General features: G+C 51.2%; 1 protein-coding gene across 8 annotated transcripts in view; it reads right to left on the bottom strand.

Annotated features, from left to right (window-relative positions):
* Window positions 1-20,140, bottom strand: part of LOC146867898 (rho guanine nucleotide exchange factor 19-like) — a 212,394-nt gene that overhangs the window by 39,821 nt on the left and 152,433 nt on the right. For all 8 annotated transcript variants that reach the window (XM_085608604.1, XM_085608606.1, XM_085608608.1 and 5 more), the window contains 3 exons: window positions 20,054-20,128; window positions 15,619-15,711; window positions 1,129-1,286 (listed from right to left, as the gene is read on the bottom strand). In XM_085608604.1, the coding sequence (XP_085464730.1) occupies window positions 1,129-1,286; window positions 15,619-15,711; window positions 20,054-20,128 (326 nt within the window). The remainder of the gene's footprint in view (window positions 1-1,128; window positions 1,287-15,618; window positions 15,712-20,053; window positions 20,129-20,140) is intronic.

Genomic DNA, 20,140 nt, shown 5'->3' with positions numbered 1-20,140 from the left:
GGATAGGACTCGTGGAGGATGCGGGCTGCCTGAGGTGTGCACATTTCTCCACCTTGTTTGGAATTGCCCCGCAGTAGCGAGTTTCTCGACCAATGTTTATTGTAAGGTGGCTCAGAACACTGGTCATCTCCCACAGCAAACACCACTGGTGGCCTTATTGGGATACATGAAAGAGATTCCTTCTGAGACTATGCGACTCTGCATTGCTGTTGCTTTTGGCTAAATAGAGGGTGGCCATTGACTGGGAAAGGCCTCCTGCCCCTAAGGCTGCTCATTGGGTACAGGGGGCAGCATATTTCCAGGAACCACTTACAAACTTCTGGGAACTTATGCCATTATAACCCCCGGCCCCACTCGCTTTACATCTGAGGCTGCGTGGGGCGGCTGACAACTCTGAGGACACGACATGTCTGTTGGCCCCAAACGCTGCTTCTTGCTTGAGAGCAGCCCCCTACTGTTGTCATGCCCAAAGACTTTGGGCACCCCTCCCAACTGGTCCTACGTCCCTGGCCTGTTGATCGCTTATGCGGACACTGTATTTGATGTGGTTTCCCTTCGTGTATAACGGCTTGAAATTGTCCTATGATGCTTTTATGCATGCAAGGTAATCCTTTCTTTCTCCCGTTTCCCCCGTTTTGCTCACTGTTCAAAAGCCCAAAATACAATTAAAAAAAGTTTAAATTGTTAAGTAACTATAGTTGGACTGAAGGCTGCAAGCTAAACACAGATCACTACATCAGAGGCATTAACCTACTGAGCTATAGGAGTAATCTCCATGAAACCAATATTAGCGCCATGATATCCATTAGGGGAGGCCTATTCATACCACTAAATAAAATAAATTAAATAAACCATTTGGCAGTATTGTCACCTTGTGCAAGTTTGGTCAGTTGAGAACTGGCTTTTTAGACCTTTCATTGTATAAACAAAGAATTATACAAGCACCAACTAAAGTAAATACCTTCCAATGAGTATTCATTAAATTGGTAGTCCTATCCATGGTTGGTCTGCCAAGGTAAGGTACCCCCTAAAGAGTTTATAATCTGTAGAACTGATTGAGGGGAAAGATTAAGTCATTACTTAGTGCCATCCAGAGCTGCACCTCAGGGAGACCATAGACCTACTCACTCGAGCCTGGAGAGGAGCAGCAAGTCACAGAAGAGATGCAAGTGCAATGGCCTGGTGCAGATTCGTGGCCTTTGTCCCAGGGAGGACTCCTGTAGGAGAATCTCTGAGAGCATTCCCTGCCGCAGCAGCCAACGTCCACGGGAGATGAGGGGTATTGACTGTGAATGAGAGAGAGGAATAAGTGACTTCTACTGGTATACTGCAGTCCGAGAGATGGTAAAATAAACAAACACTGGCAAAGCCAATAGGTCTCGCCTATGCAAGAGCTATTGGCTTTGGCAATGTGTATTAGCCATGTTGCACACCAGTGTGCCAGCTGTTCAGCATGGTTAAAGGTTAGTGGAGTGGGGTAGACTGGAGGGGAGTTGGGTATATTGGAGTGGAGTAGTTTGAGACAAGTGAATGTTGGTAGATTGAAGTGGAGTGGAGTGAACTAGATTGGAGTGGGTTAGATTGGAGTGGGGTGGGGTGGTGTAAGTAGTGTAGAGTGGAGAGATGTAGAGTGGAGTATCGTGGCATAGAGTCAAGTGTCAGAGTGGCTTAGAGTAGAGGGACATACAGTGGAGGGGCATGTCGCTGAGTGGAGTGTCGTAGAAGATGGTGGCGTAGAGTGGAGGGGCATAAAGTGGAGTAGAGTGGTTTTGAGTGGAGTGGCACAATGTGGAGTATGCATGGTGTGATAGCACACTGCCCCTACAGACAACACATTTTCAATTGAAATGACCATTACATTGGCACAGACATACTGTTTTACTGCACACAAAAGATGTGTGGAAATGTCATCATCTAGTGTATTGATGTGTTCTGATCGTATTCAAATATTTGTTTCTACCACACTTCAAAATTACATAAAAACATGCTTCATTTGTACTTTCCTAATTCCGATATATTCTGAAACACACGCACAGTTCATTTACAGACATTTAAATTGTGTTGGGTGCTAGAAAAAAGCCTTTCCTTTCACTGCAAGATTGTTGCATAAATACTCCCACTTTGAAGTCAGAGAAAGAAAAGTTAACACAGCAAATGTGACAAGAAAAGAACAAGATTTAAAGTTCTGTTTACAGAAATCGAGCACTCATAGAAGAATACAGTAAATAGCTATGCTCCACGGGAAGGACGAAATCAGGCTGGTCATCCTCCTACAAATAAAACCAGCAAATGGAAAGCAAGCAACTGTGAGTTACAAAACACAAAGCCAATGGGAGGAATTGGTTTGTAGAATATTTGAGTAACACTATAACCTTGCTGTTTTCACATGAGGTCTTCTGCAAAAATGCCTCTACCGGTATTGGTCTCTATGGAATTTTAGTAACACTATGACCTGCCTGTTAGATCATGAACATTGAGCAGGTACCACTGTTATTCGGCTTTTTCGATTACTGCTTTTTTTTTTTTTTGCCGGGTCGTTTGCCAGGTCGTTTGAAGGCTACGTAGCATTACCATTGTATGCAACATGAATGTTATTTCACATTAACTGACCCTTTCATACATGGTCAATGGCAATGTGATTTGTTAGCCCCAAAGTAATTTAATTGTTTAAAAAAAAAAAAAATACAAGAGACGTATGCTGCATGTTTTTGCATGCATGGGCAGTTAGATCACGTATACATTGCTACAAGTGTATAGACACGGCTATTGCTAGATGTTTTGTATTGTGACTAAACATTCATGTCGTATCAACTAAGACGTGATCCCTTGTTTTCTAATTTTTCTAGCCCGTTGTGGCACTGAGGCACCTTGGCGATTTGCTCACCTGTTTTCTGGCATGGTCTGTTAAATTTTATGGACAGATGCAGCCAGTTTGGAAATTTTCTATATATCCTTGGACGGCTTAACCTCATGTCAGCCCATCCTTTATTTTAAGTAAGTGGTTGATATATTAGGTTTGCCTTTTGTGTTTCTGATTCACAGATGAAACCATTTTCTAATCCTATTTTTTCAATTTTAGTGTAAATTTAGGAACTTTATTCCAACCCATGCAAGCAAGATAGGGTTGGAGTGTTATCTGAAATAAGTGATGTTTTTATATTCACTCAACACTTAGGTGATGGTATTTTTCCTTCCTTTTTCACTTTTCTTTGGGTGCGGTAAAGAATTTTCGTGGCAAGTTTTACACTTTGGTCCTTTTTTTTTTTTTTTTTTTTTTTTGAAAACCTTTATTGACATTTCAATCAATTACACATATGGGCCTACAACCCCCGGGGCCGGCCGCTAAACAGTCAGAATAACAGAAAGCAGGTCTATCACAGTCAGTACCTCGGGGAGCAAAATCTCGACGCTAGCATACTCTCAGTCTCTGAACAGCCCAAGTAGGAGACCAGGATAATAAAGGTTTACATTTTATAATAGAAAAGGATGGAAGGATCAGGTGCCAAACAGTTTCCCAGCAGCGAAAAATGGCAGGCAGAACGATGAACGTAAACAATAAACAGCAGTCTATCTAAGCAATGGCGCTGAAACAGGAAGTTCAGGATGTGGAGGAATGACACGGCCATTTGCGCCTGCAACCCCCTGCCCCAAGACCCAGGAAACTCCACGGAAATTATGGCACTCCGGAAACAGCAGTGATTAACAACAAAGGAGTACTACCATGCTGATCCCAGAAAAAGACAAAGAAGAATAAGAGAAGAAAAGGAGTCCATAGAAAAAGGAGGTGAAAGACTAAAGAATCCCCCCCCAACCCCCCACCCTGCACCTCTGCAGATGAGTACGGCCCCCCCCCAGCAGTGTGCCTGTCGCCCCGGAACCAGACCCGAAATATAGAAGAAACAGAGAAAAGGAGTGGGAAAAGAGCCCCCACCAGACGGGGGGGTAGAGAGAGTATTAATAAACTGGAGGAGGGCCTGCAAAACACGCCCCCGGCTTCTCCCTCCCGCACCATGCGTTTTCCAATAAAGCATACAATAAAGAACACAAAATCGACCCTGTCAAAGAGGAGTAAGGAGCATTACGCACTTGGTACACTAACAGTTATGCCGTGAGAGCACACAACTCCCGAGCCCGCCCGCCTAGTAGATGACCACCTCTGAAGGGTCAGCCTCATCCTTGGCCACTCTTTGCAAACCCACCCATGCATACCCCTCGTCCCAGTGCCATGTCCAATGTTACCAGGAAGAGAAGTGTCCAATAAAACTCAGGAAGCGACCCACACAGGTAGGGTAGAGGGCTCTGAGGATCGACACAGTCAGCTCTATGGAGGATCGTCTTTCCCAGTGCCGAGCCAGGATTTACACTGCACACCAGGCCCAGGAAGGCGGAATCAGCCAGGGCGGGCGACCGTTGCTTGGATGTTGCCTGGGTCGTCGGAGGCCGCGCACGGGACAAGGCCACCACCCCCCACTCAGGTCCGAAACCTCCGGAACAGACCAGATCCACAGCCAGCTGATCGCACGTTAATATACTGTCCGGAGAGTCCAGGCGTGCACTATTCACAGGGGCGGCCACGACACTGTCCCCCCGTGCGCGGTGTAAGAAGTCCCAGTATACCTGGGGATAGGCAGGCGGCAACTGTTCCGACGCTGATGTCACTCCATCGAGCTTGCTCCCCAACACCCAGGCGCCGTGAATCAAGGTGGAGTGAAGGGCACCGAGAGCCTCGAGAAGGTCACCGTACCCCAGTACAGCTCCCGGCGCTCGCTCCGCTACGCTCCTCAGAGTCGCACCCTCCCAATCCTGCTGCAACCCAGTGTACAGGATGGTGGACTCTGGCATACCAAAATGGCCGCTGGGTAGGTCCATCCCAGATCGGGACCGGGATTCAGACACAAGCGCCTCGGGTTCCATGGCACTGGTAACAGGGTTCCGAGGGCGGGCAAACAATGTGTCCGGTGTGTGGTCACGGGCCACAGTCGTCCCCACCACGGACCAGCGCCCGCGAAAATCCGGGAGCAGCCCGCAAGAATCGGGGCAAGTTACGGGCGGCGTCCGGGCAGCTCACCGGCGAAGGCTGAAGCAATCACCGGAGAGTCCTGGAGTTGCCACCTCGGGCACGCACTCGTTCAGCTACGCTTAGTGGTAGGAGCGACCACGGCGAAGCGCAGTCCGACATTCGCACCACTCCGGCAGTCCGACCCCACCCAGTCACCAAAGGCCGCAGTTGTTGCACTGCCGCCCGGCCACGGCGTCCACTCGAGGTCCCGGCTCCAGGGCTGCACAGGCCGCAAACTTCAGACGGACATTTCTCTGGCGGTACCGCTGCCAGAAACTTCGGGGTCACACGGCCGGTTGCCGCTCGCGTTCACCAACACGGGTAGATAGCGCAGGCTAAGGATCTCGTGCAGGATATCTGTGCGGGGTGCGGAGGTTCACGGAGCCGGGAGCCTACGCTGCCGTCCCGGTCGCCATCTTGGCTCCTCCCCACTTTGGTCCTTGTTGAATCTTTTTTCTTTTACCACCTGTTCTCCCTTTTTTTCTTTTTTCACCTTTATCAGTTCTGATCTTTTCCTCTTTTCTTAGTAGGCTTTTTTCTAATGGAAGGAGCTTACTTTCAAAGTTGTGACCCATTTTCATTTCATACTATACAGAATCTTTGGATGCTCAATTGATTTCCCAGTCCTGATGGTGACCGTGTAATTCTACAGCGGTCGAAATGCCGTTGACGCATTGTGGCCATAAAACATATGAAGGACACATTATTTTGTTGTATGTAGTTGCCTTCTTGTGACGTGTATTTTTTCGTATGCCACTTGTCTGGTCTGTAATATACACTGTTTTTGTACCAGCATATTGTATTGAGCGCCATTGTCTCAACTGTTTTAATATTTATAAAATGTAATAAATTTGTCATTTTTTCATAAATTAATATTGTATATGGGTCTCTCTTCACTTCTCCCTTTTTTCTTTGTTATTCAGTCGTTGATTTATGAACTGCTCTGTTTCTAAATTGTAATTTTTTTTTTTTTTTTTTTTTTGAAACCGTTTATTGCAGTTTAGAGAAGTTACAGGTATGGGCCTACAACCAACCGGCCGGCCGCTAGCGAATCAAAAGGATAATACACATGTACAATAAGAAGTCTCTCAGCGGTACACTGTAGGAAAACAGGAGTAATCATTGGTGCAGGCCTCACCGCCCCATGCCCACAGTACGGTTCCATTTTCTTAAAACAAAACAACATCAAAAAACACACCCGCAAGGCCACCCATAATCCAAAATGACAACACGTGCTCCATAAGTGGGGGATCCAAACCAGCAGCAAAGCACTGAAGAGGGGAATGGGATTAAATCCGGGTCTGGGGGACCGCGTGCCCGCGGCCGTGGGAGGGGGGCCATCTAGGGAGACGGCGCAGGCGAGGCAGCCGGCAGCAGGGGCGGCTCACAAATGCCCCCGCGGTAGGCGTTCCAGGGGCCCCAGAGTTTCATCCACGCCCCAGGCTTACCTCTCGCCACATATACCACCTTTTCACGGAACATGCACCAATCCATATGCTCTTTCCAGGCTGTCACCGCAGGGGGCCTCTGGGATCCCCACAATTGGGCAATATCCCGCTTAGCTATCATGTATCCCAGAGTCACCCACCGCGTCTGCGGAACCGAGTAGTCATTCGGCTCCCAAACATTCAACAAGCACCTCCTCGCCTCAGGCTGCAGCGCCACACGCGTGACCACACGCAGGACCCCATGCACACCACGCCAGAATCGCTCCACCTTCGGGCACTCCCACAATATATGCATAAAAGTCGCCAACGCACCACAGCCACGCTTACACAGTCCGTCACCGGCAAAACCCATACGTAGAAGCCTTGGCCCCGTCACATAGACCCGGTGAAGGATCTTGAGCTGGACGAAACGAAGGCGAGCCGGGATGGCCACCTCTTTCGGAGAGGCCACCGCGGAAATCCAATCCTCGTCGTCCAGCTCCAGCCCGTCGGCAACCCACGCCTCGCGAAGACCAGTCAGCAGGCACGATCTATCATTAATCAGTTTTTTATATATGAGGGAGATCGTGCTGTCCGGGACATGGCCATCAAGCACTCTGTCCTCTAGGGGGGAAGACTCCGGAATGGACGCGACATCCGGGAAGACGGAGCCCAGCGCATGGCGGACCTGCAGGTACCGAAAGTACTCAGTGCCCTGTAGCTGAAACTCCGCCTGCAGCGTCCCAAAAGCCTTGAATCCCCCCCTCGTCCAGAGATCTCCCACCGTACTGATGCCGATCGTGTCCCACTTCTCAAAGCCCTTCGATGTCCACAGGGAGCCCAGCCGCTCAGACGCATACAGCGGTGACGCCCGGGTCAAACGGTCCTTCCATCCCATAGCTGCATTAGCCGCGTGCCAGACACGCACCATGACCCGCGTCGGTCCCGTCAGACGGGAGTCGGGCGAGCCAGAGTAGAGCGCTCGATTATAGTCGCCACCGGGCAGGAGTATCTTATCCATCTCAAACGCCGGGTTCAGGGCGGGCCCGTAAAGGCCATGATTAATTGCAGCTAGTTGGGAGGCCCAGTAATACCGCTTGATATCTGGGAGGGCGACCCCCCCATCGTACCACGGGAGCGTCAGTTTAGTGAGAGCAATACGCGGTCTCCCATCCCAGAACAGGCGCCGCTGGAGGCCCTCCACCTCACGGAAATAGCGCGCCGGTACCAAATCCATAGTATTCTGGAGGGCGTAAAGGAAGCGCGGCAGGGACATCATTTTAAACAAGGCCGCTCGGCCGAGCGGCGAGAGCGGCAGGCGCCGCCAGCGCACCACGTCCTCCTTCAAACGCTGGAGGGGGGGCAGTAAATTCCGCTCATAGCGGGCCTCTGGGTCAAGAGTGATGTATATACCCAAGTACCGGAAACCCTGGGGGGCAATCTGGATAGGACAGTCCCGCGGAAGGACCGGAGCCTCCCCGGAAAGCACATAGATACAGGACTTCGCCCAGTTGATGACCAGGCCTGAGTTGCGACCGAAGGAATGCAGAACGTCAACTAGGACGATCAGTGACTTGCGCGGGGAGGCGAGATACAAGAGGATATCGTCCGCATAGAGGGACACACGGTCCTCATGTTCGGGGGTCCAGCGCAGACCACGGATAGAGGGGTGCCACCGCAGCCACTCCGCCAGGGGCTCCAGGGCCAAGGCGAACAGGAGAGGCGACAGGGGGCAACCCTGTCGCGTGCCCCGCCCCAGCGCGAACGGGGCCGATACTCGTCCATTCACCACCACCTGTGCCAGCGGGCCCGAATATAACAATTTGACCCAGCTGATGAAACCGGGGCCGAACCCAAACTTAGCCAGCATCGCCCAGATGTACGGCCATTCAAGCGTGTCGAACGCCATGGTGGCATCCAGGGACGCCAAGATGGCCGGCTCCCGCACAAATGGGGCACGCGCGAGCACTCCGTGCAAGCGTCGCAGATTAAGCGCCGTGTTGCGGTGTGGTATAAAGCCCGATTGGTCCTGGTGGACCAAGTCGCCAACCACGCCAACCAACCGGTTGGCCAACACCTTGGCGAGGATCTTGGGCTCCGCGTTCAAGAGCGAGATCGGCCTATAGGACGTGACCCGCTCACGGGGCCTCCCCTCCTTGTGAATCACCACAATTGTGGCCAAACGCTGGTCCGGCGGGAGGGAGCCCCGCGAGAGGGCCGTTAGGAACATCGCACGCAGGTGGGGCGCCAACACGTCCGGGCGTAGCTTGTATAGCTCAATGGGGATACCATTGGGGCCCATGGCCTTGCCGGATGCAATCGAGCGAATAGCCGAGGCAATTTCGTCCGAGGTGGGAGGGGCGTCCAGCGAAACCCTGTCCTCCACCGTAAGGGAGGGCAGGGCAATATCCCGAAGCAAGGCATGGGAATCTTCCTCCGAACAGGAAGAAACAGGAGAGTAAACTCCGCGGAAATAATCCGCAAAGCAGGAGACAATGGCTTCCGGCTCAGTGACACACGCACCATCCACACCCTCAATCACAGGCACCACGCGGCTCGCTCGCTCCCGCTTATCCAACCACGCAATCAATTTGCCAGCCTTGTCACCCACATCATACAATCGCCCCTGCTGCTCTCTACTGAGGCCCCTGGCCGCCTCCGTGACGAGGGCCCGATAGGCCGCCTGCTTCAGGTGGAGAACGTGCAATTTGGCATCTGTTACCCCGCTCCCCAGTTCACCCTCCAGTTCTGCAATCTCGGCCTCCACCCGGGTCACCTCCTCCCGCTCGCGTCGCCGGGCATGGGAAATAAAGGAGAGGGCCTCCCCCCTAAGGACTACATTGAAAGCCTCCCACAGGGAGATGGCCGACGGGACCGACCCCACATTCTCATCGAAATATCGCTGCAAGGATTTAATCAGGTCAGCACGAATGGTGGGGTCGCGCAGATACCAGGCGTTAATCGGGGCCACCCTGCCATCCCCCCTCGGGAAGACCTCGAAATGCAACAACACTGGGGAGTGGTCAGAGATACCCCGCGCCAGATGGCGCACCTCCCCCACCCGCCCTGCGAGGGCCGCCGGGACAAGGATGTAATCAAGCCGCGAGAGGCTACCATGGGCACCCGAGTGGAAGGTGTACTGCTGCAACACGGGATGCTTTAAGCGCCAACAGTCCACCAGGCCCAGTGTGTCTAAAAGACCAGGCAGCCACGCCTGCGCCCGGGGGAGGTCCCTAGGGGGATGACGATCCAGAGACCCAGAAGCAACCGCATTAAAGTCCCCCCCGACCACCATCAGGCCACTCGGAAGTTCCAAAAGGAGGCGCCCCAGGTCCGCAAATGTAGTGGCTTGCAACCCAGGCGGGACGTACACTGACACAAAGATAAACACTCTACCCTCCATTCGCCCCACCAGAACAGTGTAGCGTCCCCTCCCATCATGGCGCACCTCATCAATCTCCAACGGGAGTGAGTTCTTGACCATAATACCCACCCCACGTGAGCCCGAAGTGAAGCCAGAATGGGCCACCAAACGATATCCCCTCAGATTCATGGCATGAAAGGTGTTACCTATCAGGTGCGTCTCCTGCAGGAAGACAACATCTGGGGACACACGTTTTAAATACTGCAGGACCACACCACGCTTGATCCTATCCCCCAGGCCGTTGACATTCCATGATAATACAGTCAAATCCCTACCCCCCATCATACGTCAGAACAATCGGTCGACCCCCACCGAGCATACTAGTAACAAGAAAACAGTTGCGGGCTTGCCTTGCGGTACTAACAAACAACACACCCCCCCCACCCCCCGTTCCCAACAAAACTCCCCCCTCCCTGCACCCCTGCATGAGCCCAGACAGCCCCCCCAAAGTGCAGTGTGCCTGTCGCCCCGTAGCTAGATACTAACTGATCCCCCAGAGGAGGAGGGGAGCCCCCCAGCGGACCCCACACGGCCTCCATGGGGAGGGTAAAATACAAAAGCAAAATATGGAAAGGGAAGAACGTCTAGAGCAGGGCCTATACAATCACCCCTCAATTCTGATCCGGCGGGCCCTCCTCGCCAGCCGCGCCCCCCCCTGCCCCGACCCCCGGGCAAAGTATCTAACCAGTCCCCAGCCGCCTCGGGCCGGTCAAAGAAGTGCGTACGACCATCCACCTCCACCCGCAGCTTGGCCGGAAAGAGCATAGAGTACTTGAGGTTTAGGTCCCTCAGACGAAGTTTAATCCCAAGAAAGCTCTGCCGCTGCTTCTGCACCGCCGGGGTAAAGTCTGGGTAAAAGTGCACATCCATGTTGTCCATCCTGACCGGTCCCTGTTGCCTGGAGGCCTGGAGGATGGCGTCTCTGTCCCGAAAATTGAAGATCCGGGCAATAAGAGGCCGCGGCGGGGCACCGGTCTTAGGGCGGCCCCCGGGGACCCGGTGGGCACGTTCCACCGCAAATAGCTTACTCAGCCCCCGGGGCTGGAGATGGGTCAGGATCAAATCTTCAACAAAGAGATCCGCCGCCTCCGCCTCTCGTCCCTCCGGCACACCGATGATACGCACATTATTCCTCCGGGCCCGACCCTCTGAGTCCTCCAGTCGCCGGTCCATCAGGGCGCTCGCCTGGCCAAGCCGGCGCACCTCCTGCTGGAGGGCCACCACGTCAGTTGTAAGGCTCGTCGTGGTGTGGGTCAGGGAATCGACTCTGTCGTTTGTTTTCGACAAGTCCGCCCTCACAAGGCCCACATCCACCAGGACCGAATCAATTTTCTGCGCCAAGGTGTCGAAACGTTGGTCCACGGAGGCCTTCATTTCAGCGATAGCGCCCATGACGTCCCGGAGGGTCAGGTCCACAAGCTGGGCAGAGGCCTCCGTCGGGCCCGCCGGGGATGACCGCGATGCCTCCGGAGAACCCTTCGGGAGGGTGTAGCGATCCATAATATTGGCCTGGTGCGCCGTGCCACGGCGGGTCGTCTTCAACTTTGCCCGGTCGCCATCTTGTTTGGTGGACATGCTGGCCCTTCCACCGTCGCGCCAAGATCCCAGGACGGCCGCCACACCAAATCACAGGCGACTGGGGAAGGGGGCCGGGGGCGACCACCGAACCACGGGTCAGCCCACCGCCGGCGGGCCAGCAGGGCACCCGGGCAAGGCCACACCACCGCACTCCGCACAGCAGCCCAACCCCGCCACAGAGCAGGGAGGGTGCAAAAGCGAAAGTGAAAGTGCGGGGTACGCAAGCCGCCCAGCCCCGCTCGCCGCTGTTATTCACCTTGTCCCCGGATCGCCCCACTACTCCAATCCGGGGAGCCAGCGAGGGGTAGGCCGCAAACTTCGGTCGATGCTCCCACCGGTGTCCGGGGTCCAAATCGAGCCCAAAAAACGGGTGGCGCCTCTGCTCGGGTTCCCTAACACAGTCCCCTCAACAAGGACAGGATGTCGCCAGGATTAATTAAGGAGGTCGCGGAGGTCCTCGGGAGCCTCGCACCTACGCGGCCATCTTGGTTGCGCGCTAGGCTCCTCCAAAGAAATTGTAATTTTTTATTAGTATTGTACTTTGATGTCAATTGCTTCTTGAACTTCGTTAGGATTATACACTGACTGCCCCTGGTTCAGGTGTTCTGGGCTGCCCCTGTGGCTGCTATGAAGTATAGCAAATGGCAGATGGGGAGGCGATGCTTGGTGTGAGAAGACACGATGATGTGGTGGCTCGCGCTGATCCTTCGAGCAAGCGACACAATCGTAATCCTAACGGTCCCGTGTGTTGGTCGAGAAGAGCCCAAAATATTAATTTCAGGGGCCCTGGAGCTGTAGGTGACCAAGGCAGCTCCAGAACGCATTCCTGAGACCCGAAGCTTGGAGGGGGCACCTCAGGGAAGGGTAGAACTCACAGAAGGCAGAGTTCAGCAGCACCAGCAGAATTGTAGGAAGTCTTCTGTCCCTGAGACTTCACAAGAACAGGGTACAAGCCAGCAAGCCCTTGGAGATCACTTGGAGGGAAGGTAGAGTCCAGCTTTCCTTCCAGCAGACTCAGGGAGCAGCAGGGCAACAAGAAGAAAAGTAGTCCGGTGGAGTCCTTTAAGCAGCTCAGCAGTCCTTCTGACAGAAGTTCAGCTCAAGATCCAGAAGTGTCTCATTTTAGGGGGTCAGACACCCAATACTTACACCCAAAAATGCCATTAATGAAGGGGGTGACTTCAAAGGAGCTCTATGAAGTGCACAAGGATCCCTTGCAGCCCAGCCCAAGCTCCAGACTACCGCTAGGGGATACATCTGCCCTTTGTGTGAGGTCAGGACACAACCTATTCATATGTGTGAGCCACTTCTACCATTCCTGCCCAGGAAGGCCATCAGTATGCAGAAGAATCCAGTGTCACACCCAGCCCTTCCTGTGTTTTGGTTGTCTAGAGGGAATGCACCAAATATAGTTGTCTCCCAGCTCAGGCGTGAATTGGAGACAGGCTATCGGGCACAGATAGTTATAAGCACAGAGAAATTCCACAATCAGCACTGGTATCAGTCAGTGCCATTTTGCAGATGGGAACATACTAGAACTAGTGGTTCTCACTGCGACATTCTCGCTGGGTCTCTTTCATGCCCACCTGCAGGTAAAGGTTTCTCTACAGTGTGGACAGCTTTTGCTCTGCCTGCTGTGGGAGCCAAACCCCAAATTCATCTGAACCCCAATATTTACCTAATTAATTTGGATATGGAATCTCCAATTGATCTGATGATTGCAGACTGCACTCCTCATCAGGAAAAATGCATTTTAGCAGAGTTGAACTGAATAAAAATATTAGACGCATAGAGGACCAAGGTCTAGATCAAAAATCAGCACAAATCATTTTTATTACAGAATAGTAAAAAAAGCGGTACAAGGGAGAATAATGCAGTGGTCACCTTAAAGGTCCAAATCGGCACTACAGCAAATAATGCAAAATCATACATTTTAATTAGACATATTGTAAGTAAAAACTCTAAGTTTCAAGCTCATGAAGAGTATTGACGGCATAACAAGACCCCTATAACAAAAATGGCAAATTATCCCTGTCAAAGAAAAAATATGAAACCCACAAAACACCAAGACCTAAAGGATTTTATAGCAAACTCACACAAACTTGTAATAGATTCTGCAAATCCAGTATGGGATGATTATGGTTATCGGGAACAACAACTTAATTATTTAAGCACCGCCCCATTTTTTAAGGTAAGAGAAATCTTCCATTGCTTCCTCAGCAGCAGCATTCAGAGATAAATAATATAAATTAGACATTTCTCGAACAATAGCTCATAAAACTCACATCTTCAGCAGAACTTCCAGTGGAAGTTATTGAAAAGGATACTTTGGGCACACCATGGAGGCCTCATTCACAATACAAACTTTCTAACAAGATGTTGTAAAACACTAATTTCATGGATGTCCTCTGCTTGTTCTCTGTGGACCAAGGGGCTTTGCAGTGGGACACTGATTGGGAGAGGGCAATTGAGCAGGAGAAGTTGAACATAACACGAGAAACAGCATCCATTTTAAAAATAATGGTGTAGCACACGAAAATGTGGCCTAACTATTCAATCTATACTTTTAAATGATCTATGCAAATTGCTCAGCTGCTCCTCATCGGACAATTTCCTCGCTTTAGCCCCCTGCTATTCTCTCTCCTCCCATTGGACCACTGCTCTCAGGCACACATTGTCGTTTTTTTCTTTGTGGCCCGTGCTACTCTCACCTCCTGCCAGGCTGCTTCTCTAAACCACGCCCAGAGGAGGTTCTTTCAGTCAGCCCCCCATGCCCTCTCCTCTTCCGCCATTAAGAGGATGGGGGCCTGGAATAGCAGACCAGTCCTCAGTGGTTGTGGAAACAGGGTAGATGGAGCAATATGTTGTGTAAATATCCTTGAGAGAACTAACCTTCAACACACTAGATCTTCTTGTTTCCAGCACTCACATTTGTCTACTGTCCTGGACTGACTATTTCCTATCGAAGCATGAACTTGCAAACATTTTTTTCCATCCACTTGAGAACTCATCCCACCCTCTCCTCCCTTAGTAAAGCACCAACAATGCATCTTTCCCACATGCATCTTCTCTAACACTGTATAGCCCTGTTGAATCTACCACTCTCACACTGCAGAGGCTCCGTGATGCAGGGGCCTCCAATTAATTTTCCTTGGTCTTAAGTTAACCATATGCTCCGTACTAAGTACTTACTCTAGCACCCTTGTTATTCCAGGTTACATGTAAAATCTGCTAGCAATTTTTGGGGCATATGAGCCATACAAACATGTTGAAAAGGAGTACTCCCACATCTGCATGGCCATTAAAACAAAAATCTAGCCCCTGCTTTACTTAGTGAGAGGAGGGTGGGGTGGGTGCCTCAGGTGGATGTACAGAAATGTTCACAAGTTCTACTTCGAGGGGAAGGTGTCAGTCCGGGGAGGGAGACAAATATGAACACTGGAAACAAGGACTCTAGCATGTCAAGGATCAGTTGACAGCTACAAGACTGGCAAAGAGTAGGGAAGTACAACCAAAGGATTGACTGTGGCTGGAGGTTTTTTTTTGTTTTAGAAGAGGTCACTCTGGACAATGAGTGGGCACGTTATGGGAGGTTTGACAAGGAGATGAGTTTCTCAAAAATGGTAGTGAAGAAAGAATGGATTACATTTGTATGGGGACTGCTGGCAGACAAGATGTTCAAATGAGTTGTGAGACTCCGGGTAAGTTGGTAAATGTTGGTGTGCGCCTTGCTAAGAAGGTTGTCAATTCCATACCTCTAGCTGAGGTGAACGATGAGTGGGGAGAGGAGTGGTGGCTGGTGTGGAATTTTGTTCAGAGTAAAAGTCTAGTAAGGGGGTTACTTAAAGAAACTGATGGAGACCAGATGAGTGGCAGTGAAGTAGTACGAATTTGTTCCATGTCTGGGCTGTTCGTCATACTCGGTCTCACTTTCCATCCACCCACCTATACAATGTGCTGCGTTAACATCCACAGCCAAGTTCTCACGTACAGCCCGATACTAGCTCCATAGAAGGCATTTCTGATTAAAATTCTTAAGGAAAAAAACCCTCAAATTGTTAAAGGTGCATGGCCTGCTAATGTAACATTGAAAGATGTAATAGGAACTATACCATCTCATCAGCACTCACCCTGGTTGTCAAAAACTGGACTTGCTTCTCCAGGCGCACCAGCTCCTCAGTCTGCTTCATCCGTCCAACACTCTCATTACACTCCCAGACAATCTGTGGAGGGTTAGATAACATTGGCCAAAGAAAACGGACTAGTTTATCTGGACACACTAATCTTTGAAGCTCTAACTTTATATTCTAAAAAATGTTGCATGCAAGGGACAGAGTGACTAGAAGGCATAATAATTCTGTACCAAAATATGTGCAAATGTTGCAATATGGAATAGAACCGCGGGTTTTCATTAAACCACTGTTGGACTTGGCCCTTTTTGCTGGGTCATCTTTGAACTTTTTGCCTTCATCCTGGTATTTTCTCTGACCTGGTTGTTGGAAGTTTTAGGACTCTGGGCACTTTAGCACTGTTGTCCAGTGTAAAGTGCATGTGCTTTCTATAGTGAAACATGGTAAGATTGGTCTGCACTGGTTTGGCGTAGTTAATTTACTTATCAGTCCCTTGTAAAGTGGTATCTCAGATACCCAGGCCCAGTAAATTAAATGCTACTGGTGGGCTTGCAGCTCTGCTTGCGCCACCCGCCAAAGTAGCCGTTCAAACCTGTCTCAGGCCTCTGCCATTGCAGGGTCTACATGCGTAGTTTACTGCTGCTGTGACGTGGCACATAAAGTGGGTGCCACGTCTGTGACTCTCCTTTTACTACATATCATTCACCCCTAAGGTAGGCCCTAGCTAGCCCTATGGGCAGGGTGCGCTGTAGGTCATGTGCCTCAACTGTGTGGCATGTCCTGGTAGTGACAAACAGCCATTTTGGTTTCTCACTACTGTGAGGCTGCCCTCTCATAGGAATGCATTGGGGATTCCCCGATATGTGCTTAAGAGGTAATTCCTGATCTGAGAGGAGTAGCTTGGTCAAGTTTGGTATGTTTGGAATAGTGATAATAAATGCTGCGTAATGGTGTTCGCAGATTTATTATCACTATTTTAGAAATGCCACTTTTAGAAGTGGGCATTTCTGTGTGCATGTGTCTTTGTGCCTGTCTGTTGTGTATTGCATGTCTGGCTCTGGAGTGACGGGGGCTGGGGAGGTGCAGTGGCTCCAGAGGGGCTAGGTGAGTCAGCACTAGGCTGAACAGGACAATCTGCATTTGGAGTGGTGGGAGGAGTAGCACCTGGGCCTGAATAGGACAGAGCCTACCTCACACAATGCTGGCTCCACCCCCTGTGGTGTGTCTGGGGCCAGGACCTACACTAACAAAGGAGGGTGTTGTGCACATGTGTAGGTGCCCCCAGAACTGGTTTAGACTGGGCGCAGAGCCCTGTGCAGGGGGAGAACAAAGACCTTAGCAATATAAATATTGGGGCTGTGACCCCATGTAAGGTGCTGTGTGCTGACTTGGAAATGGTAGCCAGCAGGCTGCTGGACTGCCAGGATGAACCACCGCCTGGGACCAGGCTGTTACCTGCTGAGGAGGGGCTGCAGAGACTGCCCCTCTGCTTAGGGTCCCTGCATGCTGGCCTGCTTGCTGTTCCTGTACTCCCCTCTGCCCCATGTGACTTTGGGGCTCAGCGCAGGAAAAGCGCTTTTCTTTGTGAGGGACAACCTCAAGTGCTGCCTGCTCCCTGTTCAGTCTTCAGGTGGGAGACAGGCGAGGCGCTTCATGTGTGGCTTGTTTGCCCTGGATCTGGGCTTGGAGCGCTGCACGCTTTTACCCCCTGAGCCCGTGGTGGGGTCTCTGAGAAGTGTAGTGCTCCTTCCCAACATTGTGGAGAAAGTGGGGAACGAGCCGCCATGCCGTTACTAGGCACCACCAAGAAGAGGCCTCTGTAAGTCAGGCAAGCCCGCGCTTGACTGTGGGCGGGGCTCCCGTGAGAGAAGGCAGAAGCCCATTGGACAGCAGCGGAAAGAAGGTCCAGGAGGAGTAGGAGGGGAGAGCTACAGGAAGGAAACGCTCTCCCTCTCCTTTCGTGTGATTGCCGTGGCAGGAGAAGCCAGCGTCAGAAAACGAAGTCAGGCGTGGCCAGGCAGAGGAAACCAGGCAGAGGTGCAGCCTGGTTGAAGGCAGGGCCCCCGTGTTCACAAGGAGAGTCCCGCAAGCTGCCTGAGCCTGCCGGAGAGCGAGACAGGTGGCAGGAGAAGGACGGAGCCTTGCGGGCTCCCTTTTGCAAACTCTGCGCCTTTCACCACAGCAGGCCATCTCCTGCTGAGGAAACCGGAGAGACCCTGGTGAGTGTGGCCTACAGGGCACACTGTTTCGCCCAGTCTTTGTCCCAGCTGCACTGCAGTTTTGCGGGCAGCTGAACGTAGGGGCCATTCTACACAGGGGAGACAAGAGGAAGTTGAACTCCTGCCCCCCCATCTGTGTTACGGGCATTGTTTTTGCGGCTAGGGGTGCCGGTGGCTCAGTGCCCTACATGTGTTGGGGCATTCCTCTGGAGTACAGTAGCGCGGTCCTTAGTGGACACCCACGAGGGAAGTGCCCATCGCCTAGAGGAGGCTGTAGGGCGTAGGCCTTCTGGAGACAGGGGCCAGTTTGCGAGCCTTGGTGGAGTATAGGCCCTCCACAGACTTACCACGCAGTCCAGGTAGAAAGCGCAGGAGCGCTGGGACTGCCATTTGGGCGCCAGTAGGCTCTCAGGGACATGGGGGCATATTGTGCATAATGATTATGCCCAAGAGGGGCATGATGTGTGGTGATGTAGCCCTGTATTTCTGCTGATTATATTTTTGCATCATATGCCAGGTACTGCCATGAGGTCTATGCATTAGGTGTTTATGCTGTGGTGGTAATGTGTTCCTAATAAGTGATTACTGTGCACTTCTGATTAGGTACAGGCCTAAGTGGGGCCTAATGCGAATTATTATGTTTTGCATAATATACTGTCCTCGCTGATGTCAGGATGCTAATGCATAATGTGGCTATTCTAAGTCCACTGTTACCAGTAGTGACTGGTTGTTTTCTCTAACTGTGAGTTACGATGGTGATGACAGTGGCCCGCTTGGCCCTGTAATGTATATAATCCCCTGTAAAGTCATACCTTGTGCCAGGTGGCACAGTGCATATATGTGATTGCGTTCTAATGTGTTTTGTGAGTAACACAAAGGCTATTTTTTATATAACCTTGTGTGGAGTTTTTTGTGGTGTGCCTAGTGTGTCGCAGCTATGTGAGTCTGTTGGACAAACGCTTTACACATTGCCTCTGGGATAAGCCTGACTGCTCTGCCTAGCTACCAATGGGGTGAGCACGGGTTATCTTCAGCGTGTAACTCCCTTGCCTTGACTAGAGTGGTGGTTTCTGCCTGGCTTAGATGCATGCCCTAGCCAACAATAAATCCCATTTCTAACAACCACCAACAGCATTCCTGGACTTGTAGTACTGCTTTGAAAACTTGTCATAGCGAAAAGGACAATTCTTCCACACATCTACTAACCAGAGCAGTTCCTATAGGCAATGCAGTGCAAGTTAATGATTAGTGTGGCTGTGCCTAGGTTTACAGATTCAGGCCTGCTTTACAGAGCGCTGGAATTATCAAGGTGTTGGCTCAGTTTGGAACTACATAAATAATGGCTTAAAGACTCAGACTGCCCGTGTGGTTATCTGAAAATAGTTGAAACATTTGTGTGGATAGATCAAGGACCTGATGGGTGGGCAGTGTCTCTCGAGTCAATGCCCTGGAAACAGTGGCGTAGCACAAAACAAAGGGGCCCCAAGCAGAATGTGCTGAGGGGCCCTTGTGTCTCGCATTCCTCACAGATTTTCATAGGTCTTGGCTGAATGGGGGCCCCATGAAGGGTTAGGAGCCCCTCCCCCTGCACCGCAGGGCCTGCTGGGGCCTCGGTTACACCCCTGCCTAGAAAGCTGAATTAGATGGGGTTTTAAAGAGAACCTTTTGGCATTATTTAAATGCTACATTGTGAGATCCTTAGGAAGTGTAAACTCTCACCTCCCTAAAAACGAATCCCCCTCCAGGAACTGAAACACTAAATGCCTTGGGACACGTTACAAATCACAACCCTAAATAGATGAATCTCTCACAGGTCGAGAAACTATAGAGCTCATTTACAGTTTGGTGGGTGTCCATCCAGGTTGGCGGGTCACATGGGCTGACCTCTGCCCCTCTTCAATCCCTCGCCCCCCAAGTGGAGAGCCACCCACTAAATTATAAGAGATTTATATGCCTTCAGTGCATCCAGGGGTGAGGTATGAGTGGACAGCACGTTTGGCCTGCTCTGCATTCAGTTTGGGAGTTTGTTTTGAAAAATAAAAACAATAGTCCTTAGAAATAGGACTCCCTTCATGTCTGTCATTTTTTTTCACTTGACGGTTCTTCCATGGGTCAGGACCCTGGCAATTAGAGCTGTGCTGCTGTCCAATCAGGGAGTCTCTTTGGCAAGAAGGTAAATTGTTGCATTCTGTTAATGGGCAAGCTAGAAATCTTACCTGACTCACTGCTTTCAATGCTCTGCCCACGGAGACTGCCACCACAGAGCCCACTTTGGACAGCTTCAGAATAGTCTGCAAGAAACA

The sequence above is a fragment of the Triturus cristatus genome, chromosome 1_2, assembly GCF_964204655.1.
Source record: "Triturus cristatus chromosome 1_2, aTriCri1.1, whole genome shotgun sequence".
Lineage (NCBI taxonomy): Eukaryota > Metazoa > Chordata > Amphibia > Caudata > Salamandridae > Triturus > Triturus cristatus.
The sequence above is the reverse complement of the archived record's forward strand: the minus strand, read 5'-3'. Positions and strand labels throughout refer to the sequence as shown.